The sequence below is a fragment of the Varroa jacobsoni genome, unplaced genomic scaffold (assembly GCF_002532875.2).
Source record: "Varroa jacobsoni isolate VJ856 unplaced genomic scaffold, vjacob_1.0 scaffold_922, whole genome shotgun sequence".
In the NCBI taxonomy this organism is placed as follows: domain Eukaryota; kingdom Metazoa; phylum Arthropoda; class Arachnida; order Mesostigmata; family Varroidae; genus Varroa; species Varroa jacobsoni.
In genome coordinates, this window is record NW_019213824.1 from 247,756 (window position 1) to 274,899 (window position 27,144).

General features: G+C 40.4%; 1 protein-coding gene across 1 annotated transcript; it reads left to right on the forward strand.

Moving 5' to 3' along the window:
• Window positions 1-26,747, forward strand: LOC111264996 (hemocytin). Its single transcript, XM_022841298.2, has 43 exons — window positions 1-219; window positions 2,203-2,267; window positions 2,871-3,059; window positions 3,488-3,583; window positions 4,003-4,191; window positions 4,466-4,583; window positions 4,753-5,067; window positions 5,276-5,477; window positions 5,962-6,117; window positions 6,344-6,457; window positions 6,787-6,976; window positions 7,100-7,270; window positions 7,413-7,656; window positions 7,761-7,951; window positions 8,178-8,310; window positions 8,507-8,751; window positions 9,304-9,476; window positions 10,419-10,678; window positions 11,582-11,712; window positions 12,037-12,195; window positions 12,331-12,511; window positions 13,024-13,141; window positions 13,429-13,630; window positions 14,019-14,075; window positions 14,322-14,551; window positions 15,047-15,170; window positions 15,265-15,435; window positions 15,923-16,282; window positions 17,986-18,195; window positions 19,451-19,743; window positions 20,045-20,219; window positions 20,461-20,502; window positions 20,678-20,800; window positions 21,208-21,679; window positions 22,070-22,272; window positions 22,648-22,848; window positions 23,038-23,252; window positions 23,505-23,721; window positions 23,945-24,340; window positions 24,648-24,821; window positions 25,212-25,467; window positions 25,583-25,706; window positions 26,315-26,747. The coding sequence occupies exons 1-43, from the start codon at window positions 128-130 to the stop codon at window positions 26,516-26,518; spliced, it is 8,181 nt and encodes a 2,726-aa protein (XP_022697033.2). The 5' UTR covers window positions 1-127; the 3' UTR covers window positions 26,519-26,747.
• Window positions 26,748-27,144: the final 397 nt, after the last annotated feature.

The following is a 27,144-nucleotide window of genomic DNA, read 5'->3' on the forward strand; positions in this document are numbered from 1 at the left end:
CCATAATCGTGCAATTTGAATGCTAAGACTAATTCTTGTTACTGCTGTTACTCAGACTAGAGACTACTGAAATGGAAAAGAAGTAAACTGACTTAAACAGGCCAAGTGCGTCTTTGAAAAACATACGATGCATCAAGCGTTGGTACTGCGCCTAGCTTGTATGGCCTGGCTGCTTCAGGCTGTATGGACTAATGATCATGGACTCTCCTGGGATGATTTGTAAGTGATTTCCTTTTATTTGCAATATTTGTAATTAGTTGATCCGAAACGTTAGATAAAAAAAAACGTAAATTTACCTATGAGCAAATTCAGGCTAGTTGTTTTTGTAGCGTTCAATAGTATATAGTGATTAATGCATAAAGTTGCATAAGCTTGAAAAAGAGCGAAGCATCGCCGGACCGAATTCATTCGGGGGTTGTTGAGTACAAAAAAATGGGGAACTGAGAAATTTGGGTTTTCAGTGCCAAAAAGCTAGTAGTTTTATTTGCATTGATACAAACTGTTTCTTTACACTGATACCACTGGGGGGACCCATGTAGCATCTACGTTAGCCCGGGGCTAATTAATGCAGGTTATGTGTCTACATTCATCCGTTAAGGCATACCTGGGAACAAAGCGAACGCTGGCAAACTGTGGACGCAGTAACAGATGCTTGCTTGACAAATATTTAGGATCATCATTTCAAATTGTCTGTAGCTAAAATGCAAGGAAATCGCAACAAACGCGATGTGAATAGAAATTATTTTTCGTTGTAAAATTGATTATATTTAGGCCAACTAGGCCTGTGACTTAAAAATACCTAAAAGAATCATCACTTTTCAAATATTCGGTAAATATAAATATTTAAGTGATAGATTGAGCGGTAGAAAGTCCTACTGTCCGAGAAAGTTTGACTAAAATGCTCAGCTTTTTTGCAAGCGCTCTAAAGTGAACGGCTTGAAAAATGTCTATGAAAATACACTAATAAACGGATCGTCATCTGGGTGAAGAACGAAACCAAATACTAACAAGTTAGGACAATGCTGCAGAAGAATTTTACGAACCAGCGTTTAGGCCTGTGCCTTATGTACAAGTACTAGTAACGTGCTTGCGACGGACAAGAGAGTTTTGAACCCAACTCTCGTTCTGGGCTACTCGTAAAAGCATGTAAGAAACGTGGGCACAATTCGATTCGAGGAATCCTAGAGCACAGTAGAAATTAATATATATAATTGATTTGACAGACTTTAGTCTATGGATTGCAAACACAATACTTTCAAGAAGACCATATAAGTTTGGACAATTGAGGCATCTGTAAGTTGCTAACAAGTGAAATTTTTCGTGTATATTTTACACACTATGAGTGAAAATTAAAAAGTGTTCGTACTATTATAGAAAGGCTATTATATAGATGAATATAATTAATTTACGGGTATCTCCTGCAACATACCATACGTATTAGGTCCGTGGATCATGTACAGAAATGTTCATATTGCTAAAAATAACGCCTCGTATAATTATAAAAGTGACTGATAAAATTTAATGGTACGATTCGAATATACATACAAACCTTCCTCGAAGTTTTTTTGGGCGACGATGCCGGGAATTATTCGAGACTTGATCGTTTGTTACCGTTTCAACAAGACGGCCCTTTTTAAGTTTCCTTAAAAAGAAATTCGTTTCTTAGCCATGGGCAATGATATCTTCATTCAATTCATTTAATAGCCAAAAGATTTTGGGACGCTCGGATGGCTAATCCTAATCTCTGCACTTAACTCAATACCTGAGCACGAAAGCATTTCGGAGTAACTGGGCCAGGTGTCAACCCAATAGAGCCTGCATTCCATCGTTACCTGCTTGGGACGTTTGAAAAGTGGGCTTAAATCTAGATCGCCAGCTGTTGTAAAACGCTAAAGTCAGTTTCGGTAAAGGCTGGCAGATGCCGCCTATTCTATGTTAATATGCTGCACTGTGTTCATCATCGCCTTAGCGGCACGTCAAAAAATGCATTCATGCAAAATGCGACCGGAAAAATCAGCATTAAATTTATAGCTTTTTTCGGCTTTACGATGTAATCGTATACGATGAAACACAATGTAAAGTTCAAGAGTTACTAAAATGTGTCGTACTGCTAAATACATTATAGAAATAACCATATCAAATATGGTACACGCACTAAGTAGCTGAAGTAATATTGTGTTCTATTTTGTACATTCTATTCAGGGAAGACGCGGAGGAGGACGTATTGGATGAGGTCCCCATTCTCGGACGGTCAAGTGTTCAAATCGGTAGGTTTAATGGGCCTTTTTAGGTTACCTATCATATTTAATCCACACGTGCAATGTGTAGGACGACTTGGTAGCGATGAATCGAAATGCGTTCATCATTAGCTATTCGCAAAGCTGGCCTGTGTCAGTTATAAACTTGTAGAATTTTTCTAGGCCTTTCTGGACACTGGTGTTTCTAGATAAAAATCACATACCTCTTTGAGTGTAATTCAAAAACTTTTCCGTGGCGACATAAATGCCTTGGATACATAGAGAAAAAAAATACCTAATTAGGTCCTAGAGGTCCGGCAAGTAAAGAAAAGATCAAATCTATTATCAAACTTATTTATTCTAAAACAGTCACCAACTAAGGGTAATTTTAGCGTGTTGAAATCAATTCGCAAATAGCTTGCCCGAAATATCCCACTTTTATAATCAAGAACTATTTGTTCAGCCAAGAATTCAATATACTTTAATGTATTACAGGCAAACCTAGTTTTATAGACTCAGCTACTTATGAGTAATCAGTGCGAATTATAAAATATTGACAAGAAGCTGTTTATCTAGAAATTGTATGAGATTGTTTATGTATTACATTGAAGTTCGTTCATTGTCGGGTCACAGAAATCTGCCCAATCCCGGCAGCCCCAAAACGCTCCAGGGTCAAGTGTCGAAAAAGTCATGGGAAACGCATGTGCAAGGCCAGTTGTCTCAAAGGTTTTAAACTCCCGGATGGAAACGTCACACAGATAATCAGCTGCAATGAAGACGATGGCATCTATACACCGAGAGAGGCATTTGTTGACTGCGAAGGTACGTTTGCTCACGGCGTGCACTAGTCAGGCTACAATTTAGGTGTTACCTGTTTTTTAAGGAAAGGATATTCCGGACGATTGCCAGATAACTGAGAATTTGTTTCATTAAATCACGATTTCCTGTGGAGGATGAACAACTATGATCTTTTTACCTTCTATATACTTCCTATATTTTAGAATAGTTATTTAGCGTATTGCTTAAGTTTCTAGGAAGTTATTAGTTTTGTATTTCTTTTTTATATCAACTATCGTGGGGTGCCCTTAACGAAGACGTGCTTGGTTCGTCGAAGACCAGCACCATATAATATACCGGTAGTTCATGTAATCGCGTATACCAATATTTAATTGAAGACTTAAACACACTTGAACAGCGCCCCCTCCGCGCCTCCTACTAACTGGTTTGATTTTTTTTGCTTATAAACATAGCATACTGCCATGAACCATGCGAGAACGGAGGCAAATGCATTGGTAACAATGAATGCGTATGTAAGGCTACTTTCCGCGGTCAGAGATGCGAATACGGTAAATATCATACGGATCCTTAATAATGACAATGGTAGTGGTTATGATTAAACCCTTATTGCTGCACCATACTTTTTTTTTGTAACTAAAAAAAAATCTACCAAATACTTCTCAACTACCAAAAGAAGCGTCATCATTTTTATGCTTATGTGATCAAGCGAAAACTATGACGGTAGCGTATTCTAGTGCGACATCACCCGACAGTCTGGAGCTGGTTGTCATGAAAACGTATATTTTCAGTCTTGCTCATTAGTTTACGTACATTACTCGATTATGTAGCAAAAGGTTTACTGCAATAACTAAGGGTTGAAAAACAATGATTGCCTTTGAGATATCTAACTGTTACTGATAAGTGTATCGCCGATGTCTCCTATGTGAAAGCAATAAATATGACAGGCGAAAATGTGAAATTATTACAGCCGTGAGCCTTTGCGATGGACATTTCTCGGAGTTTCTCGGTACGTGGAGATGTAGTCATCAAAGGAATGGAACTATTTGCAGTCTTAGTTGTCCAGACCCCTTTTATTTTGAGTTCGAATCACCACATACGCACCGATGCAGTATCGAAGGCATATGGACTCCGTCACGAGTGCCAACCTGCGTTGCCGGTACGTCAAATCAGCGTTCACCGCTAGAAAAGCTTTTTACTTAATCAACTGATAGCACTTACGAACTATTGCGTGTCGCTAGAAAGAAGCCTACATTGATTAGCCCAACAACTAGTCCGAAGTACTAATCCTTACGAAAGCTAAACTTTCGTGGCGCTCCTCCATTCCATAAAGCCATTGCTTTATTGACTGTTTGAATATATCATTTACCTGTATGATAGAACTACCGCCTAATAGATGGTTACCGTACGTCCGTTCCAATGTTTTTCCATAGACGACCCCGAACTGGAGCTGATACCCGGAGAGGTTACACGAGATGAAATGGAACAAGCACGGGGAACAAAAAAAGATGGAAACGATCATGATCACTATGAAATATATGAAACTATCTAGTAAGTGGCGGCGTATTTATAAGGTTTTAACAGTTACGTGTCAATCATACACAGCAGGAGAAGTAATTAGAATTAGAATAAATAGAATAGAATAGAACAATAATATTAGAAGTTAACAATCGATAGTTCAGGGTGCTGTAAAATTACCGGGAAATATTAAATATTCTAGTGTAGATGAACCTGAAAAGGAATCGAACGCAGTGGTTGTAGAAGCCCAGGATGCGTCATCAAACATTATCCGCCGAAAGAAGTGTCCCACAGGTGAGGAACGGGTCAAGTGTGCCCCATCTTGTGAAGCAACGTGCGACAGACCAGATATTTCTTGTCCACCGACTCCCGAAGATGAATGTGTCGAAGGCTGTGTATGTCCACAAAACTACGTCCGACATGGGGAAAATTGTGTTCCACGAAAGGCCTGTCCATGTTACCACGAAGGATTTATCTTTGAGAACGGACGTTATATCGTGCAGGACTGCAACACCTGGTAGGTGGATTGATGTTTTGGCCAGATACGAAATTGGAGTGAAAAATTAGCTGAATTAGGATTTTATAAGGTTGTATAAATGTACATAATTGTCATGTTAAACGATTGGCTAATTTCATATCAATGCATCACTGTGACTTAGTAGGTACGGTGGTCATAGCATTGCCGTGGTTTATCAGTTCTGACCTGTATGCGTTTTTTTTGACAGTACGTGTAAAGATGGCGAATGGGCTTGCACGAGAGAAGTGTGTGACAGTGAATGTGCCGTTCTAGTCAACTCGTTCTACGTTACATTCGATGGCAAAGGATATTATACGGGTGCCGGTTCTTGCGCATTTGTCCTTATGCAGATCACTGATGGGCCTCAGATTATTCAGGATCGATCTTCCTGCCCGGAGGACGCTACCGAGGTTAGCTTTGTTGTGCAGCAGAAGTATACGTCAAAAGCGTCATTTAAACGTATAAATTGTAATTGTTTAGTATGTCATAGCTTTGCAAACTGCCATATAAATGGTAAAATAGTTTCGGAGAACGCGTTACTTTTATTTGATATGTTCTTATGCAAATTCAATTAATGACCTATAATACATTTAGTATTAATGATAAATACATTTCAGCATAGTATAGTAACTTTAATATCGTATCTTGTAGTACAATATAAGAGCTTCCGTTTATTTGCATGCATTTAGAGGTGAACTCATTATTATATCCTCAAATTCCCCAATGAATGCATTCCCAGTGGAAATTTGCAGTGTTTGTATGTCAAGTTATCAGTAACTAAGTTGTTATAGAATCGCTAAAAATCAATGGCGTGGGAATCCGTTTAGCGTGGATGTACATAGGCCTGATAAATTTCCCTGCACGCATGCCTACCGTCTGCTCGAATATTCGCAGGTCTGTGTCGGTGATGTGGTGATCAACCTCAACGACCTTTCAATCCGTGTGACATCTGATCTACGAGTTCTAAAGGATCATAGGGAGCTCAGACATCTTCCCATTATGCTGCCCCATCAGATCACACTTTCTCGACCCACCCACGAATTTATTCAGGTAGATATTTGCGTTGGCGATTTCAGATTTGTTCTACGGTTCTTACTGAACTAATATATGCGTAGTCTAAAAAATCGCGGGATAGAGCTCTAGAACTATCTGATACCAGCAACCATCTCATTATGATACATTTAGGATTGTGGCTTCATTTGTTTGCTGATATAAGCTAAATAGGAATGTGCTAGCTTAATAAAATGGCTCTGATGATACAACTCACTTATTTTAGGTTGATGTAAAATATATCAGCATTTTGACTAATGGCAAGAGCCAAATCTCGATCAAGGCGTCGCCCACGTTCTTCAACAAAACAGTTGGCCTCTGCGGAACCTTCAATCATCAGGTATGGTGCTCTGTAGGATTACTAAGTAGGAGTATTTTATGCTTATCAACATGCACTTGTTAATTCTTAACACTTAGATTTTAAAATACACGAGAGACAATGACCTTGATATCTACGGAGTTTATTTTATGACAGGTCGTTTAATTAAAGTAGCCAAACCACTCTACATAAATCGTTTGTTCCTAACTTACGGTACAGAATCCCGCCCTTCATAGAGGCAAATGACCGTTTCCCGATTGTCCCATTTCGAAGCACGTTTGTATTCGATAGCGGGTTAAATAAAAGAGTACTAAATAGAAATCACTATGAATTGCTCATGCAATGACCAGCGAGCTGATGACTTCACCACTCCAAATAATGACATCACGACGTCGTCAGGAGCAATTGCCGAATCGTGGCTGGTCGAGATGGAGGGGTGTAAGTTCACCCCCGTAACGTCTTGTCCCTCAAATGGCACCTTCTACTTTGAACGGCTCGCGATCTGCCAAAAGCTTTACAGAGACGAATCAATATTCCAGGGTTAGTTGCCCCCCACCGTATAGAAAAGTCACATGAAATGTATACTTCAATCTTGCAATTATGCTCAGCTACATATTGTGCTGAAGTTCCACTAAACCCATTTCGGTGCTGTTGAAATGGCAGGATGTAACGACAAAGTGGCTCCAGAGGAATACTACAGTCTATGCCTAAACGTGTTATGTTCATGCTCATCGGAGACACCAGAATGCCTTTGTCCCGTAATCAGCTACTATGCACAATTGTGCGCAAATAAAGGCGTTATCACGGACTGGCAATCTCAGTTGCCCCAGTGTAGTAAGTATTAGAACGTATTCTCGAAGAAAACCTGCAAAATACTTATATCAGATTCTAGCAATCAACCAAAATCATGTTTGGTGTTGTTTTAAATAATAATAATAATGAAATTTTCATGCATAATGTAATAATTGGATTGCAGCTTCTTTGTGCCACCAGGGCATGCAATACCAATACTGTCAATCAGGATGTCACGCATCTTGTGCGCATCGATCGCACTTCGGCCCCAACTGTACTCAAGGAGCATGCGTTGAAGGTTGTGCTTGTCCAGCAGGTCAAACCTTTAGCACAACAGGCACCTGCATACCGTATGACTCGTGTATGTGCTATTTCGATAATCGCGAGTATCCGGACGGATTCCGGCAATCGAGAACTCACCAAAACTGGTAAGCCTGTAGGTCTGGTAGCCAGAGGAATAAGGTTAGTCTTTTTAGCATAAAATGGTAGAAACGGGTCTGTTGTAATGGAAGTGCCTGCTCAATGTCTCCAGTGAATGTCGAAAGGGTTTTTGGCATTGTGAAGCATCGACGGATGAGTGCGACAACTGTACGGTCGATGCTGTCGAAATGAAGTGCCCGGATCCAGAGGAGGTGTTTTCTCAGTGCGTTACATCGTGCGAACCAACGTGTAAAAATTTAAAGGTCAAGCGAGACGAATGCGACAACGGGGTATGTCACCCAGGTTTGTAATCCTTTAAGCATTCCTTACAACCGGTATTTGCCTTCTGAGCGTATGTTCGGCATTTTCTATTGTCAGCATTTCAAACTTAGTGGATATGGATGGAGCCTTCTGTTCTATGGAACTGAAATTTAATCCCATTTGAATTAATTTTTTCCCCTGAGTTAGCACCAAGCTGTTTAATTCAATCATAAACTACACTCTACGTTATCACCATTGACGTTATCAGGCTGTACGTGCGCTAACGGTTATGTTCGAGACGAAAGAACGAGGAAATGTATCCGTCGCAGTGAATGTCCTTGTATTCACGGAGGATTGCAATATAACGAAGGCGAGTCCGTTCATCGGGAGTGTAACAAATGGTAACTGGCATTCGTGTTAGCTATGTATGTAGGATTACTAATGATTTACGTCGAATAAGATAACGTTGTGTTGAGGTTTTGCAAAGTAAATTTACAAAATGAGTTACGCGATTAGTGATTAATGCGTATGACTTTTATCTTATCTTTTATTGTAAAATAATGAATATATTTTTGTTTCCATTTTTGATATGGTTAGCACCTGCGTGGACGGCACTTGGAAATGCGCCGACGCACCTTGTCCGGGACAATGTGACGTGTGGGGCGACACCCACGTGAAAACCTTCGACGGGGAAATGCTCGACTTTGACGGGCAGTGTGATTATGTCATCGTACGAGCAGATAGTGAATCGTTAAATTCAGGCTGGTTCCAAGTAATCCTTCGAAACTTTCGTTGTGCGACGCCTTCGGCCCATTGCCGAAAAAGCGTCGTCGTTCAGTACGGTACGTTCGATAGATTTTAGATAAACTTCAATAATTCCTCGTTATCATGAAGCAAAACAATGGTCTATTATATTTAAGGCAGCGCGATTATTTGTGATGGCGGCATGTTTGCATTCTATACTAGCCACTAAATGATCATTAAAGTAATGATGAAATACCATCGAGACCAAATCGTCGGGCGGTGGATCCGACGAGACCATCTGCTTATAGAAAATGAAAAAAGATTATCTGAAACAGGCCATAGAAAAATGAAACAATACACGTAACACCTATTAGGTTACGTGTTGGTTGTTATTCCTAAAGCAATGCCAGAATAATATCATTGGATCATCTACGATACTATTACATATTGCTATGTATGGCTGAAAACCCTGTATTAATTTTTGGTTATGTCCGTTCCCTTTGCCCGTACGTTGTAGTAAAAATGCTATGTCAATCTGAAAAATGCATACAATAGGAAAAAAACACTCTTTTTAGTAAATTTACCTGTATAAACGTTAGGCACATTTATTAAAGACAAGTAAATCTATCTACGGGTACTACATCTTTTAGAAAATCACTCTGCAACTCTAATACGAAATACATGGCATCTCTCGAGAGAAGCTCCGCTCAGTCCACAACACGTCGGCCTCTTCACTAAAATGATTCTTCCAAATCAACTAACGGTCTACTGGGATGGGAACACTCGACTCTATGTCATTGCGGGAATTCAATGGAAGGAACGAGTAAGTCTACCAACACGATCTAGAGTCGCGTTTTCTCAACTTTTCCGCCAATGTACCATGTCAGTATCTGCGTCACTTGATTACTTGCGAAATACTTGCTTATTCTCAATACGAACTTGAATTTTGAATACGTATTCTCAATACCTACAGTGGCTCCTACTTTCAATAGTGCCGTGCGAGGTCCCATTCGTTCCTGATGAGCTAGGCCGGATTATTTCTGAAGTATGGCTTGTAAGGACAAAGGGCCCTTTGTGGCTGTCGTTTTTCAGTAACATACGGAACTTTTGTGGAATTTTCAGTCTCCGTAGAGCCGCTTGTAATATATTACATAATATAGCAACTTGAAGGGGAGTAAACGCTTTAACGAGGTAACAATCAGGGTCCTTAAAAGGTCGTTTAAAATAATCGACATCAGTGATGGTTGTCCTAAAGATTTTTAAATAAACTGTGTCAGGCACACACTACGGCGGGTTCGTACATGTTGACTGAGGATCCATGAGTGATGGTAGTATCCTTGCGATTGCTCGTTATATTAACGCGTCGATTTCTGTTGATAAAAACTAATTAGTGGGCTAAGTTTATTTTCTTCCCATGATCAAAGTGCTTATCAGGTATAGAGATCTGTGATGGCTCGACCTGACCTTTAGCCATTCTTGGATAAGTCTCTGGAAGAGGTCCTAAAGTTGGATCTATGAAATAGTACGTAACTATTTCAGTAGGCCTTTTAGATGCTTATTTCCTTGTTCTTTTTCATAAATCCTTTGTTACCATCTGCAATATCTCACCATCTGAGGTATGAACCGTCAGCAGCCAGCGTACTTATTGTCCTTGCCCGCTACGGTAACGCACCCAAAAAGATGCCTATTAACTGCCCAGTTCAGATCGCTTCCGTAATAACTTCTGGGTACTAAGGTATAATCAGTAAGTTCGTTTCATTTTCAGTTGCTCGGACTTTGCGGAAATTACAATGGGGATGACACTGATGAGCTACAAGTTTCTTCAGGAGGACCGCAAGTACATTCAGTCCAAACGTTTGTCAAAGACTGGCAATTGCATAAGCACTGCAAACTTCCAGCGGCGAGAGATCTCCAGTGTCGAAACGAGAGCAAGAAACTCGAAGCTCAGAGCCAATGCGCAGTGTTGAAGGGGCCTTTGTTTGAAGATTGTCATAATGATGTTGATGTCGAACCCTATTTGGAAAGGTTACTAATATTACTAAATTTGTCAGGCTTAGAGATCAAACGGCGATGTGTCCGTTCTTAAACTTATGTGTGTACGGTAACGTTAGAGCGTTAGAAAACAGTCAAGCTAAAGCGCTTCCTGAGATGTGTCCTGTTATATACCTATACATCGGATACAAACCAATGCTATCCTAGCTCTCTACGCCTAAGTATTATTCAGTTAATCTTGTTGTCTCTTCCCTATTGCTTCGTAACAGCTCTTTCATTATGCCGTACTATATAAGTTATTGATTGCATTGTTCTGATTACTCACTTACGCCGCTTCATTTATCCTATTACAGATAACTTAATTAGTTCAACTATACTGCCTCGAACATTTATTTATCTTGACTAGTATATTAAATGACCTGATGCAGACATCTCACCACCACGTTCAAGTTGTACCGTTACTCTGCTACGTAGTCTATGTCATACTTTGCCACATATATTGCACTGCTGTTATTGGAAGCTGGCTCTATTTTTATTATACCATATAAATCTAAGACTGTTTGAAGAATCGAGCAAGTAAGCCTATCTCAATATGTTTAAAAAATTTTCGACCATGTTCCCCCGGAAACATATTCGCTAATAGTCTTTTCGCGACAAAGATAAGAAAAACTTTTTCTCTTGGCGATGCAAAGGTATATCTATACCGAACAACTCGAGAAGCCAAAAACTTACTTTTGGATGTTTCTCACATATTACCGAGAAAACTGCCCGAAAATATTAACCCTTCGCATAACATTAGTGCATTTTTTTTTGCATAAAATCGTTAGCCCTCCTCAAAACGTTATATAAAAATAAACTTACATTTATTTTATAATAGATATTGTATAGAGAATTATAAGTAATTCCAGCGTCTTGGTTGCTGACATCGAATTGCAGGTGTTTAGCCGACGCGTGCAGCTGTCATGATTTAGGCAACTGTGAATGCGTTTGCACCGCGATTGCTGCGTACGCTCATCGTTGTGCCCAGAGAGGGGTTCCTGTCCGATGGAGACACCAAGACCTTTGCCGTATGGATTCGAAGACACCTCGATTAGTGCATCGCTCATTTCACTATCAGTCATATAAAAGTCTAATTATCTATGCAGTGTTTTGGGAACTTAGCAATTATCGTTGCAAATATTTTTTATAAAATTCAATACACATTCAGGGTATTACCTCGTGGTGCCCAGTTACAGTATTTATGCTAGAGTCGTCTTGCAAGATTGGTCATCCGGAGTTAGCCACCTTCTAGTGAACCTGTTAATAAAGGCGGCGTTTTGTTGGACAAGTTGGGGCCACAAAATGAGAATTATGTAACAATCAATAATATTCTGTTCGTTCCTTTTTCACAGCAATGCAATGTGACGAAGATTGTGAACGGTATACGCCGTGCGTCCCGGACGCTTGTGCAAACCCGCAGACGTGCCAGATGGCTATTGAACAGGGTGTTCAGATGGATTGTCACGAACCGGTCTGCGTCGAAGGTTGTGCTCTGCCGAAGTGCAAGGCTGGTAAGGGGTTCCTCCTGATGACTGCTCCTATACGCTGTAGTTGATAAAAGGAAAACGAATGACGACCATTAGTACATGATGTTCGGTTCAGTAGTGATGAACTAACAACTCGTCAACGTTATCACGCATTTACAGGTTATATCCGTCTAAATGCGTCCACTCACGAGTGCGTCCCTTCGTCCCAGTGTGGAGGCGGACATGTCAGCGGCCTGGTTAACGTAGAACCCGTGTTTTGTCGGGTCGCAGACGGAAAGGGGAATGGACAAGTCTACAGGGAAGGAGATCGTATGCCTTCCAATGACTCTTGCGTTTCATGGTAAGAAATGTTGAAAATATACTGTTTTTTAAATGAGCCGTCTAGCCTTGCGGTTCTTGATGTCCTCGACTCTACAATTTCTCTTGGGAATTCCCTGTTTACATACACTTGAAGCCTTTAACTTCGCTTGGACTTAGCCAAATATGAAGATAAATAGTACCCAGAGTTTAAAAGGTTTTTAATTAGAGAAAACGTAAGCTGTAGAATAGGGCAAAATTCTATAATTATATAGGTATATCTCAAACGCAAGCTGTCAACCGCAGTAAATTCTTTTTCTTTTATAATCAATTAGTTAATCTAAATGAACAAGGATAGATATAAATTTAAAATTCAGGCAGAATTTGTCAGTCGTGATATCCCTTTCAGGCAATTTGTTGAAATCAAAGGAGTCTATCTCATGCATCTGAATAAGAAGAGCGTACAATGCGAATGTGTATAAATCGTTAAAAATATGTAACTAAAACCACACTCAGATCGGCGGCCCGTTTTAAAGACTTACTTTTCAATTTCAGCTTCTGTATGCGCGGTGCGACTCGTTGCATTGGTCAGCCCTGTACCCAATCATTTATAAATATCAACTGCTTCGACGGGTGGTCCGATTGGAGGAGCGACAATTCACCGCCTGACGCAGTCTGTAGTCCTAATACGTATCTAGAGTCATGCTATTTTGTATAGATAGAGTAAGAAAGACAGATAAGATGAAGTTAGTTTTAGAAGAATATGATTGATAAGCGATCTTTAGCGACCTGTTGTGATATTCGTGTTCAATCATATATTGGTAAGCTTAGCGTAAAAAGGCATAGACTTAATGTCGACTCTTAACTGAGATGGATATTAAATAGGTAATAGCGGGCCATTCTGTTGTTAACCGTTCCGTACGTCCACCGTCTTCTTCCTGTCTACCACCAAAATTTTAGTTCGGCCGGGATCTCGAGTACCTCGTGTACCATAAATGCCCACGAGAGTCAATCGTAGATTTAGAATGCCGACGGATTCACGATCATGAGATGTGGAATCCTTACACTATGGGAGTTTCGTGCGACAAATCTAGAGGACTTGAATGCGAGCCCCATGATCTACAGCCATGTGATGACTGGGAAATACGCGTCCAGTGCTCATGTTAGTTCACCTTTGAGGCTGTTGTTTTGTACGTGATATCTTATCAATTCATTGCTGCGATTAAAAGAGCGCCTATCGCGTGTCCCATTTGTCTGTCTGAAAATAGCTGTTACATAGTAAGCAGACTAAGATGACCCAAAGGAATGATCGTTTAGGGGGTTACCTCGTGTATTCGAGTCTGTGGAATCTGCGGCACGTTTTTTTTCAGATTTTGCATACATATAGTTAGATGTTTGGCTTCTTCAATCACTTAATTCACGCGGACTTAACCGAGTCGAGCATTATATAAGCCAAATCACAGTTTTCATAATTTTAATTATTCAACGGATTTTTGACTACTACTGATGACCCCTGCGATGGCAATTACTTTTCTTTCTATGGCAAACAGGTCCTGTAGACCCGAGCGAGGTTGTTTCAATAGACGTTCCACCAGCCTCTATAAGCGGTGAGGTTCATGTTGCATCTACACCCAGTCTCTGTTTAATATATATGATAGCATATCTTAAGAACTAGGCCACCTTCTGCTAGAAGAAAAACCTGTGAATACGTAGCAATCCTTCTTATAATGCTTTCCTTGTGAATTTGGCAATAACGCCAGCATTAAATACATCCACGTTTGATCTACGATACAATTATTATATACACCATCCGTTGTTGGCTCTCTTAATTATAAACCATTTATATTTTTTAGATGCGCAAACTTGTCTTAATGGCCAGCAATGGTCCACCTGCGGAATTGACTGTTCACAAACGTGCCATAATTACCGCAAGAATCTCATGCTGCAAGGTCATTGCCTGGATAAGGAATGCATACCTGGTTGCCGTGAGGAATGCCCACAAGGGCAAGTTCTTTTCGGACCAAACAATTGTGTACCCATCGATCACTGCCCCTGCGTTTTACCATCAGGAGAGATTGTACCTGTACGTTGAATCAAGTATTTATCCATACATTTAAAGCACACAACTGAGTGTTGTTAGACTAAGCAGTGCCAAGGTTTGCCTAGCCAAGAAAAAATACATTGAAATATCGGTACTGCCGCTTAACCTAGGCATATTTTTATCTATCTAAAGCAGTACTGCATGTGCGACCTGTAGTTTGGATCGATATCACAGAAGTTGTATATTTTGAACTGTTAAATTATGCCCTTGTCATTGCATTTTTATACTCCTAATTGGCTAGTAGTTAGAGACATCGACTTGTGCCTCTCACAAGTAGTGTTGCAGGTTGCCAAAATACACTATAGGTGAAAAGCCTGATCTATGTATGGAGGATATAAAAGATGCATTATAGAAAAAACGCACGTTCTGCTAACGTTTCATCGTAGGACTGCTAACGCATGGTAGTTCTGCGTGAATCCCAGCTTGCCGGCCCACGACGCAAGCACTCAAGTGTTACTGCTTGGTTATGGCTTTCAGCCTGGCGAAGTACGTGTTAAAGACGAATGTCACGAGTGCCAGTGTTTACGCAACGAGATGATTTGTCAAGAGCTCAGCAAATGCGAGCAACAACGTGAGGGCACCGTGCTCACAGAAACTAAAGGTACTGAACAGAATAATTGAAAAAAATCAGTGAAAGCAAGAAACCACCTGAGTTACGCTATATGTTCTATAAAAAAAAAACATTTTATTTGTAGTGCTTCCGCCAGAAATGACCGAAGGCTGTTGGACCCAATGGATTAGTACTGATAACGCAGACGCGGCTGGTGATTTTGAGAAGCTGCGATTGCTTATTGGTCAAGGACTCGTTTGTGAACGGCCTACAGCTATCCAATGTCAAACTAAGGAAAGTCATTTGTCTCCAGGAGGTAAAATTGTTGCACGAGTCAGAACATGTTTTTAGCAACTTTTTTTTAGCTGTCTCCAAATTTCTTTTGAAAAATATAACGCATTTCAGGCCAGTAAATAGATAATAGATGTTAAGTCGCTGTGCATAGCAGACTGAAACAGCGTCGCTGGAAGTTTCGACACGATTGAATAGTTAGCACACTGAAACACATGGCGTGTATGCCAGTCGACAGATTTCTTCGTCCCTAGTGCTTCATCTATCAGTATAGTCCTCCTAACTGATTTTTTATTGAACTGAATAAATGTTAGGGACCGCCAGCGATAGACCAGATTACTCTTTAGTACTAATCACATAGGTATAGGTACATAGGACAATAGTATGTGCAGTAAAATGAGTCAACAATATGAGAAACAGATGTTTACTTGTATTGCTCTTAAGTGTACAGTATCTAATCTAGCGGCTCTTTGTGTTTTTTTTTTTTTTTCTTTTTTTTTTTAACAATTTAGGTATTGACTGGACGGCAACAGGTCAAACGTTAACTTGCGACGTTAACAGTGGACTGTCATGCTTCCACACCGCTAATCCGGGCGATGGTTGCTTTGATTACCAGGTTAAATTTTATTGCCCGTGCGACGAGGTCGAGGGGATCACTTATGATAATAGAGTCAGTACACCGCCCAGTGCGGTCGTCGTCGAATTTCTGTGTCCCGAAGCCAATGGTCTATTCCCCGACCCTGTAAACTGCGATCATTTCTACCATTGTTCCAACAATATTCCCTTTCATAAACCATGTGCTCCTGGCACTCTATTCCATCCGGTGCTTAAAATTTGCGATCATCACGGAAACGTTCAGTGTGGCCAGGGCGGTAAGTGGATAAATCTACGGTTCATCAGATCCTCAAATTTACATAGCGAAATGTTTAAACGAACATTTTTTTACATATCGATTTTTAATAAATTAGCTTTCAATTCAACAGTTATTTAAGTGCTTTATACTCTATCCAAAAATCTTTGCACTAAAAAAAAAGGCTTGAGGCAAAGTCGATTGTATCAGTTTAGGCACAATTTTTCAGGTCTCATTCTAGCTCGAACAGGACACGAATATTTGTGAACAAAAAAAAGTCCATTATCATCAACTAGTTAGGAGTGACACGAGGAACCACTTGGATGGTGACAGACTAACTAGGAGGTTTTATTGGCTTTGTTCATGTAAAAGGGCACTCTTAGCAACTAGTACGCCCATCAAAGCTGGCACCTGTTTTTGATCGCCATCTGGTTGCTAGTTTGATAGCCAGGCATATTGGGATACGCAAAGCACTTCGTCTTATAGGGGTAATGAACCTGAGTCATGAAAGCGTCCTCTTTGGCCAGTTCAAGCTGTTCCCATTAAAGCCTATGCTATCAGAGACGCCCCACTACAAGTGCAATTCAAAATGACCATGTTGGCTAAAGCGAAGAGCAGCTTGTAGGGCATTAATATGGAGTTTAAAACTGGTTTTTATTGGTAATCAAAAGTGAGTGATAGGGTCGATCCATATCACCTGTTGGATGTTAAGCATTACCGTTCAACCTAACCGTACTTGTAGATATGAAGAAAATATGCTTCAGTGAATTGAAAATGTAATTATGGAACTACAGGATCAAGAGGCTAAACATTCCGTTATATGCTCAGAGGCCGCGCATTGCAAGAACGAATGAGCCTGCCTTAGCAGAGGTCCTGAGCTATTTTATTCGCATCATCGTTTCCCATTGCCGAAGACCGGCGGAATCAGATGCCTTTTAAGTTGACTTCTAATGAACGGTAGCATCACCGATTATCGATGGCAATTTATACGTGCGCCAAAACGAGCCCCTGAAACAAAAAATGTTTGAGGAAAACAAATCATTTTTGCTACTATAAGTAACAGAATAGTGAACGCTCGCCATGCCAAAACACGTTCGCCATCTCTCAGTAGAAATCGGTACTATATAACGATCGTAAACAAAAAATATACTGACGTGTAATGCAACTACTAATTCACAAATCACTACGCTAGAACGTGACGTAATATGGTGTAACCTCTATCTGAAAAAGGGGGTAGTCGAACACATTGATTAAGCTCATATGACAGCTATATTTTCACACACGTATCTTTACATACACATTTTCACATACATGACGTTGTCCTTTATACCAATCGAAACGAAAATAATACTTATATAACAAAAATCTTAATACTTATAACGTCTTGTGTGCAACGGTAAAAGCCGCAATGACGAAAAACCGTAACTTCTCTTCAGATGTATTTGCATATAAGTTATTACATATATATTCAATTGAAGAAATCTATATATGAATGTTAGCAAGGGACTTCACACCGTTCTTTAGTCACTATAACAGGTAAACAATAATCGTAATTTAAAAATCCTTATATACATAATTATTTAACTGCTAGTCTTCTTCGAAAACTCTAATCTATGCCGTGCAGTCCTCCACTTTTGCTGTTGTTTCTATTTTTGTATTAAATAATCAAACATTTATCTATATATATATATATATATATATATGTGGAATTACTTCTTCTTTCAGAGGTCCTCGTTCCCACCTTTAAATGCACCGTCCCGAACGGTTTATTCCGCGACCCCAGTAACTGCCATTGGTTCTACCAATGCGTCAATGGCGTCGCCTACCATAAGCTCTGTCCAGTTGGATTATCGTTTAATATACACACCGGCAATTGTGATTATACATTGTTCTGCGAGCAGGAGCCCAATGCTGTAATGCCTGATAGGGACCCAGGTACGAAACCCACTGTAGAACATTTCACTTGCCAGCGTCTTTGATACAAAGCGAAATTCCTAAAATGGGTTCGCTGCGTCCGCTACAATTAGAGCGAACATATAGAACGCTAGATCTTGAGCATCAGTTAAATTGGTCTGGCTGCTTTGTTTTCTATTAGTAAAAACGCATAAACAAAGAGGAATATATCGTTTTGTGGAATAAATGGTACGAGGTAGCGTTAGCGATATGGAAATATATAGAGGCGACTAGAGATTTAGCCGTTGTAGCTAGCACTGCTAGAAGGATAACATTAATGCCTGTCATAGCAGTCCTTTCTCGTCGGATCCGTGTCTTTCGGATCGTCATCCTTCTTTTATTCAAAGTATCCGTGCACCGTTGCTTTTTATGGAGAACAGAACCCCGTCTCATTGATTAGTACATGCAAAACCCTATCGAGTATTTGCATAATTAGTATAGTGACATAATCAGTTATAAAAATGCAAATTTGAAATACGTATGGTCAACTTGGCAGCAGAGAGGGATTAGTACTTTCAACAAGAGTCTTATTTAGACCCACTGCTGAGGAAACGGCAGTTGAATAAAATCTCCTGGAGGCGCTTGATTGAAATTGAATGCCTATGAGATGCTGCATTGCCGTTAACTACCAATAGAACTAAGTAAATAAATATTTATTTAAATAGCTATCTTTTCGCCACACAACTGTGTCGCGAAGCGAACTCGAATATCAAGAAGATTTGACCTTGCAAAAGCTGTCCTAACAATATTCGTTTATCGACCGCCCAAAACAGATAAATTTGATTGAGTAAAGGTCGTAGGCGTTACCTTTAAAGGATTGACCTTCAAGGGAGCGCGGGTTAACTAATTCATGGAGAGCGATCGAATACAACGAAAGGCCCAACCACAAAAATTTGCTTTAATGTGAAGCGCATATTATTGATACATTGATCCGGCTTTCAGAGACATAAAATTCGATATTGTACATTGAATAGAATTGATTTATACATTAAATGATTTGAGTTTCCGTGGAGTGGAGACAGGGAAACGCCTAAAATCCTATACGGATTCCGTATTTAGTTATAATGAGTAGAAGAGTGCATGAATGATCTCCGGTTGTGGACAGTCATTATGAATTGCCACATTGTGCGTTAAAAGATCGTTCAAAACTTTGGAGTACAGGCGAAAATATTTCACGAATTTTCAAGAATTCACATTGTAGTTTAATATCGATGTCGCGTATTTTCGTTGTCTATAGATGTCACACCACCTCCCTTGCCTCTGATGACCATTACTGAGCCCCCGAGACCAGTTATGATACTCGCCTGCCCGGAAGTCGGGGCAAATATGATTTCGATGTGTCCTGTGTGTGAAGTAGGATTATTGTGCGATGGCCAGGGTTTCTGTGTACCTCCGGAAAGATGCTCATGCGTGCGTGACGGTAAAATCTTCCCTGTTGGTGGCCGAGTTGAAGTATCGAGCTGTCAGCAATGCAGCTGCCAGCTTGGAGGACACTCCATCTGTAGTCCTATCGTCTGCCCTCCATGTCAGGTATTCTTTTGAGGGAGACGCGCAGAGATAAATGATTTCACCAGTGGCTGTATATCGCAGCTTTTACACCGAAGAGGGAATGTCATCCGCCACATATCGGTTCCGTTTCTTTAAATTAACCTTTACTTTGCATAGATACACGTCCATCAGACTTTTGACCTTACCGTATGATGTTTTCTCTTTTTCAAGTATCTTACCTTCCTACACGGCTAGACTAGCTTTTAGTGTAAACCAGCTTTTCTAACAATGATAGTGATCAATATTAAACCCGTTCTAAATCAGACATCCTTTACCCAACAAGAATAACCGACCCGGAATCGTCGATAATACGTGCCGTTGCGTGTGCGTTGAGACCGAGGCTGAGTATTTCGCTTGTCAATACAAATGTGGAAACGGGCAATGCCTCGATGCTTCACGGGTATGCGACGGTATTGTAGACTGCGATACCGACGAGATTCAATGCCATGGTCAAATGGGTAAGCCTATTTCTTATGGAGTTTGTCTATTCTAGCGAGAAAACGCAAAGTCAATCTGAAAGTTTTACTATTGTATGTGAGTTACAAACTGATAAAATCAAATTTTATACGTTTAACACTCAGTTGTTAATCGCTTTCAGTGGGGGACACATTAGAATTACCGTTTTTTCTCTCCCCATCAAACAATCCTACAAGTAGTAAGTAACCTAGATTTAGAAAAAATCGTCTTTCTTCTTTGCAGAGCTTGAACCCTCGCCTTCTTCTTCATATGACCTAGTCTTGGGTGAGAATCTATCATTTTAATTGTAACAATAGACTATACAGAAGCAACTTATATTACAGCTTATAACGCTATTAAGGTTCTTCAAATGGAAACTACACAATATACGGTGGAAATAAAGAACTTACCTGCATTTCAGCTAATGTAATCTCATTCTATCCATTATTAAACTATTCAGATCCTGCGACATGTGAGCTAATTGGTAATCATTTGAAGACGTTTGACGGCCAAGAGTTTTCTTATGACTATTGCCGAAACGTATTTGCGAAAGACGTAGCTAATGGATTGTTCAGTATCGTCGGTAAGTTTACCTCACACCTACGTCTACAAAATTGACATTTTTTTTTACCAGGTATAGTACATCTGGACACAGAATCTATTTTCGTCGTCTGTGTCTCTGTGCATGTAACCGTTTCTATAATATACTATATCAGTCCCACTCGATAATCGCGCCCGCCGGACAGTCTTGCTATATATTTCTAGCTCCTAGCATCAGTCAATACTACCTGTGTGTTTTACGTCCCGTATCGCCATTAGGTATTTTATTAAGCGGCCGGCTCCCAGCACGGAACGAAGCCTGCGTTCGGAGCTAAACCACAGCGTGTCTCTAGGATTAGCAGGCAAATAAGTCACGTACTAGGCTATCATGGGGACCAATCAATACCGCATACAGATAACGAATTCACCCTACTTTATTTCTTTTATCAGTGAGTCGCGAGTGTTCTTCAATTAAACATTGCGAAGCGCAGCTATTTTTCAAAAGTGGCGAGCAGGAAGTCCAAATCTTCCCGCAGTCTCAAGTGGTTATTGTAAATGGCCAGCCATTCAATGCTGCTCAACTGGCCTCGGCTGAACCCTTTGGTGGCACCATCAAAGTTCTTTTGATAGGAGATGTCATTGAGCTGACTTTCCGCGGAAACGAAGTAAGGCTGGTGCTGACTAGCAGCTCTATGAAAGCAATAGTAAGTCCACGTTTCTCGAAACAGTTAATGGGTCTTTGTGGTCTATTTAACTATAACGAGAAAGATGACATGACAAACCCAGCTGGAATGGTGATAGACAACGTGAAACAGTTCGCCGACGCATGGACGCTGCCACCATCGCCTGGAGCGCTGTGCGTCTCGCATACGTGCAAACCGGAGGTTACCCTTGAAGCAATGGATATTTGTCGACGACTCAGGTTTGTATCTTTAAGTGGATAACGTTTTTCCATCTTATCGAACATAGCTTTTTTAAAAAAAAAATTAAGAAGCAGCCAAACCAGATAGCATACGTAAGAAAGGGCCTAGCTTTGGTATTTTTGGGTATTTCAACGATCCCCTTTTACGATGCATTGCGAAACTGAAAGGCAAGGTGATGTGTAGACATACGTTTAGTTTTCGCTAACTACTAATGACATCATCATAACTACAACCATTAAAAGTCGTCTCATATACTAAACAATAGCAAAAAAGACGCCGAAGCGTTGCGGCTTCCTTAGAAAAAGTGCCTTTTCGTAAGTTTTTCCGCACGCACATACTACTAGTGATCATGCATATATCAATAACAACACTATTTTTAAAAATTCTAGCTCGCCGCCCTTCTCGGCTTGTGTTGAAATGAAGAATGCTTTCAAGGATTGTCTGGCAGCTACATGCCATTGTCTTCAGTTAGGCGGAGCGGTAAATAACTGTACCTGCAACGCCTACACGGCCTTCCAAACAGCCTGCGTTAACAGCCACGGACATCAAATCATTAACCAGATGGCCGGATGGCGCCAGCGACACTCCTGTGGTAGGTAAACAAATGCGCTCACTAATACAGTCACAGGTCCCGAGGTGTTTGCCCGACTATAACTTGTTTGCAATTTAACTTCTATGTATGATAATAAAGAACATCTACCTAACTTTTCCATCGCTAGAAGCGTTACAATGAAGTTCGTACCTATTCTTATATTGATTAGGTTTATATTTTAATACGATGCCTGTTCCTGGGCACTTAATTGATGCGATTTTGGAAAAACAAAGTTGATACATTCACTTCGAATGCTTACATTGTGAAGCTGAAGAGCTTACTTAAATTTGCGAGCATTGTATAGCGTTATGGTAGGTGCGCGATGAGTTTTTGGTAAAAATCGAGACAACAGACGTCTCTTTCGCCTAATTGCAGCACCAAAATGCCCACCGGATCAGGAGTATCACGATTGTGGACCGCAGTGCGTAGTTACGTGCCAAAATTTCTTCGAAACTGGCCAGCTGACCTGCGTCTCGAACGACACCGGAACTTGTATTTCGGGTTGCTTTTGTCCCGTGGGTCTCGTGATTGATTACACAACGAACTCATGCATTGAACCAGAAAGCTGTGCAGATAGTACGTACGAGCAATTAGACAGTTTACTGCATATATTTTCGTGCTGTACTACATATAACTAACTAAAGTTTTTTTCGACTATTAACTGGACGTTTTGGGAGGATTAGACTGTGACTAGAATGGACTTGACCCAAAATGTGCTCCGACTATCATCCCGTGTTAAAATTTATTCTGTCATGGTTATTTCAGAAGTATGTGTCGGTTATGGCGATCCGCAAATGAAAACATTCGACGGCTGGAGTTTTTCCTTGGGCAAAGCAGGCGAATTTAACATTGCCTCAGATCATGACGGCCTGTTTACTGTACATGGAGTTATTGGTTCTTGTGCGAAACGAATGGTTTGTGTTGTGGGTCTAGACGTAAAGTATAACGGCCATCTCATTCGAGTCAGACGCAACGAATTGGTATGAATCATCTTGGCTGTGTGTTATTATCCACTGAATTTGATCAATTTGCCAAACTGCTTGACGCTTTGCTTTTCTAGATCCCATAACAAAGGCTACATATAAAATAACGGTCTAGCTGTTTTCGATATATCGCACATTGTGCGCAGATCTTTTAAGGGTTTTCCTTTCTCAGTACCTCAAATAACCCGAACAGCTATGAGATTTGAGGTTACACGCCTTTTTGTTTCTGTTTCATGCTTGCTGGCACAGACGGAAATCGACGGCCACGTATTCTCCGAGGAAATGCTGCCTTGGAAGTCTCCGGATTCGACACTTTCCGTGTTCTCATTACAGAGCGGTTCTTATGGGACAACCGTCATATCACTTTCTCGCCTCGGTGTTCGAGTCCACTATAGTAACGAGGATGCTGGATTCTCTATCCACGTTCCGTCGAAGAAATTCTTCGATAAAATGGAAGGCTTATGTGGTTCGTCATCAACACTAACAATGTATGCAAATATTCTCGTAAGCCTAAAATCAAACGGCTCCCTTTCGGCTTCATGCACTTCAAAACATTCATGGTACGCTTACATCGTTCGAACTGGACACTGCAATTCTGTAATGAGTTCAAGCGATTTCAGGCCGCGCTACAAATACAGATGATGCCATGGCTGCTGACAATCTCATCAGCGAATCACTTATATTTTTAGGTAACTGCAATAACGACCCGAACGACGATATGAAGCTCAAAGACGGAGAGACAACCGATGATATCTATGGCTTCATCTGCAGTTGGGGTCGCTTTGAATCTGAGCAGAACCGTCGAGAGTGCATCATGGAATTCGATGGTGGGGAAGTTCCACTTTTAATGCCAGCAGCCGTTGCTGAAGCCTGTGAACAGATGTTCAATGGCCCGACGATATTTGCGGGGTGTCACGCGTTGGTTAGCTATGAACCGTACGTCCAACAATGTATGAAGGAAGCTTCCAGCCTCAGCGTCGTAAACGAGAGTTATATGAGCGCAGTCTGCAATTCAGCCCTCGAGTATTCAAGAAGATGTTGCGAACACGGCATTGCACTTCAGTGGTGGACGAACATCGGATGTAGTTAGTACGAGTCATGTGGTATTAAATAGTGTACTATGTTAATGTGATACCTAAGTGAAGAGAATGAAAGTATAATTTTCATGTATCAAATTATATGATTTTATTAGTCATTCATTAAAATCATCTGTAGGTAAGTAAAGTGTCAGCCGGGATTCCGGAAAACTCCCAAATGAAAATAGCTCTTTGCTATCGGCCAAATGTTATCGGCTCTAAATTTGAGGCAAAATCTACATAACGGGAAGAAGTAGAATAGTAGAGGTTAACTAATATCGTTGATCGTACTGATGTACTTAATTTTTCCCATAAGACACAACGTGTCCGGGAGACCTCATTTATTCCCCATGCGTTGACGCCTGCCCCCAAGGCTGTGACGAAATTTCTGAGTACGACGAATGCCGGCGTATTCGTATGGACGGATGTGTCTGTCCGCCGAACCACATCAGAGACGGCATCCGCTGCATCCCCAAGACACATATCTGCAGTAAGTGCTATAACTATTCAACAACGAGTCACGGGGCTTTAAGTCAAATTATTAGCCGAGGAAATTAATTCCTGAATGCGCGGGGTTCTTAAAGCAAATAAACGTTTGAGTTTATTATAATATTTTTTTTTAAATTAAATAATCAGTTAACGAGTTCCTTGCTGCTTAAGCACAATTCTACGAATCGGTAGATCGTACATTACCAAAACTAAAGGCTACCCTCTAGATGCTCCCACTCAACGATTGTTTTTGTCTTAAAATGAATCCTCGATTTATCCGTCCTGTATTTGGAAGGAACTATCTTAAAATTGGTAATCAGAAAAGAGAACCTGTATTCAATGTGCGACACAATGTGCAGAACATAAAATATCTATAATCGCGTATTATCAGCGACCCCAGCGGAGGATTGCAGACCCGCATCGATGACAAATTCAATATCGGTCTTCGAGTACTTCGATTTGGTGCATGGACGGTGTGCTAATCAGGCGCCCGTCACCGAGGCTGCCGTTTGCTCAGGCACGTGCCATTCGACATCTGCTTTCAAACGTGAGGACGATATCGAATCGGCATGCGGATGTTGCGTTCCGGTCAAGTGGGCCCCTATCCTAGTTGAGCTGGCCTGCAATGACGGGGCAACTATTCACAGGTAAGTTAGGCCTGCGTAAAGGTTTTTACTTGCATGATTAATATCTAACTCAAGCTTAGGACATGCCTCATATATGCTAAGACATCTATCTATCAACAACGTTCCGATATTTTAGAGAGTTCCGTCGGCCCACTGCATGTAATTGCCAGCCATGTGGAAGTCTGGGTATGCGTAATAGTAATACGCGTGCAATCAAGTTCACTTCGGATGAGGAATCGCCAAAAGCTCCAGCTGAACAAGTTAGTATGAAAATAGTCACCAATGTCCTGTTTGAGAAGGACAAGGGCTAAATGAATTATATATTGGACATTTTATCTAAGCATATCGAAATAATTCTATAGTTTGCTTTGAGGTTATTCAACATTGTGTAGCCGGTTTTTACCTAAAATCGATCGTAACTTTTTGAGCAGGAACGTGATATCGCAATAAACGATTTTTTTTTGCCTTTTTCAAACAAATACTCCTTGATTAATTTGCCTATAACGATAATTTATTACATGATATTGCTAATTTTATTTGTCGTCATTTTGCAAACCTTTTGCCTTGTACCGCGCCGCTTAAGGTAAGGGCAAAAAATTGGTAACAAAAAAAAATGTTGAATTCAACATATGGGGTATAAAATAGGGACCAAGGTATAAAATAGGGTCGGACCAAGCAACGCATGATTTTTCAGTATTTTTTTTATTTTTGTTTTCGTTTTTCATTTCATACCCAAGGCAAACATGCTCTTGCTTCTCGTAGCAAAGCTTTATGCAGCGCGCAATTAGTCTTATAATATGATCCATGGAAAGTGGCATGTGATCTATTGAGCCTATAATGGAATTGTATTGAAACTCGGTGGTTACAGGTTTCGTCTAGCCACGTTGTCACCTCTACAGATCCTGGGACCAAGATTACTCATCCAATTGATGACCCAAAACTTGCACTTGTACCTACCGAGGATGCTGTTGGCTTGAACAAACCTCAAGATACTCCGCCGACTACTGTGAACAAGATTAAAAATTCGGATCAAGAAGACGCTCAAAGCTTGCAAATTCCTGACGCTCAGTAAACCCAGCCAACTTGTTCCTTGCTTCTCACCATCAACAGTTAAAAAAAGTGTACCCAAATAATGTTCTTATATCCACAATGAGTACATCTCATCTATTCATATATTTTAAAAACTTTTAACGAAAGCTCAGTGGACTTTATTTTGCCTAAACTAGAACGTGTTCTGTAAGCAAATAATTAAGCTTGTCTCAGAGCTTTTATAAAAAATATATATCAGCGTTTTGAAATAACGGGTGAGTCTTCTTTGTGCAATGGACATGAAAATATGACAGTTCTTCTTACAGTCTTAGTAAACGTCAGCCTTTTGTGATACCCTATATTGTATATGTAAAGATAGAGTCGTACCAAATATCTACTACTATAATTATTTAGTTAAACAAAAAAATGCATACATATATTTACGCGTAAGACGGTTTGATGCCCAATCTGAATCTTCGCTTGTTTTTCAACATTCGCTAGTTGAAGCATTTGTTTGAGTGTTTGTGTGTGCTACCAAAGGGAGATGACAATACCATTCCAATGGCAGGTACGATATTGCTTAGTAGATTGTTGGACGTGATGTAGTGAGTCCTAACTTTTCGAACCTCATTCGTGTTGGTAGTTCTCTTATTCTAAATCGAAGTACAC

Bases quoted from the DNA above. Each gene is read 5' to 3' on its own strand.
- LOC111264996 (XM_022841298.2), top strand. From the start codon at position 128: ATGCATCAAGCGTTGGTACTGCGCCTAGCTTGTATGGCCTGGCTGCTT. The intron at 220-2,202 runs GTAAGTGATTTC...CATTCTATTCAG, and splicing joins GGACTCTCCTGGGATGATTT to GGAAGACGCGGAGGAGGACG. The intron at 5,068-5,275 runs GTAGGTGGATTG...TTTTTTTGACAG, and splicing joins GTGCAGGACTGCAACACCTG to TACGTGTAAAGATGGCGAAT.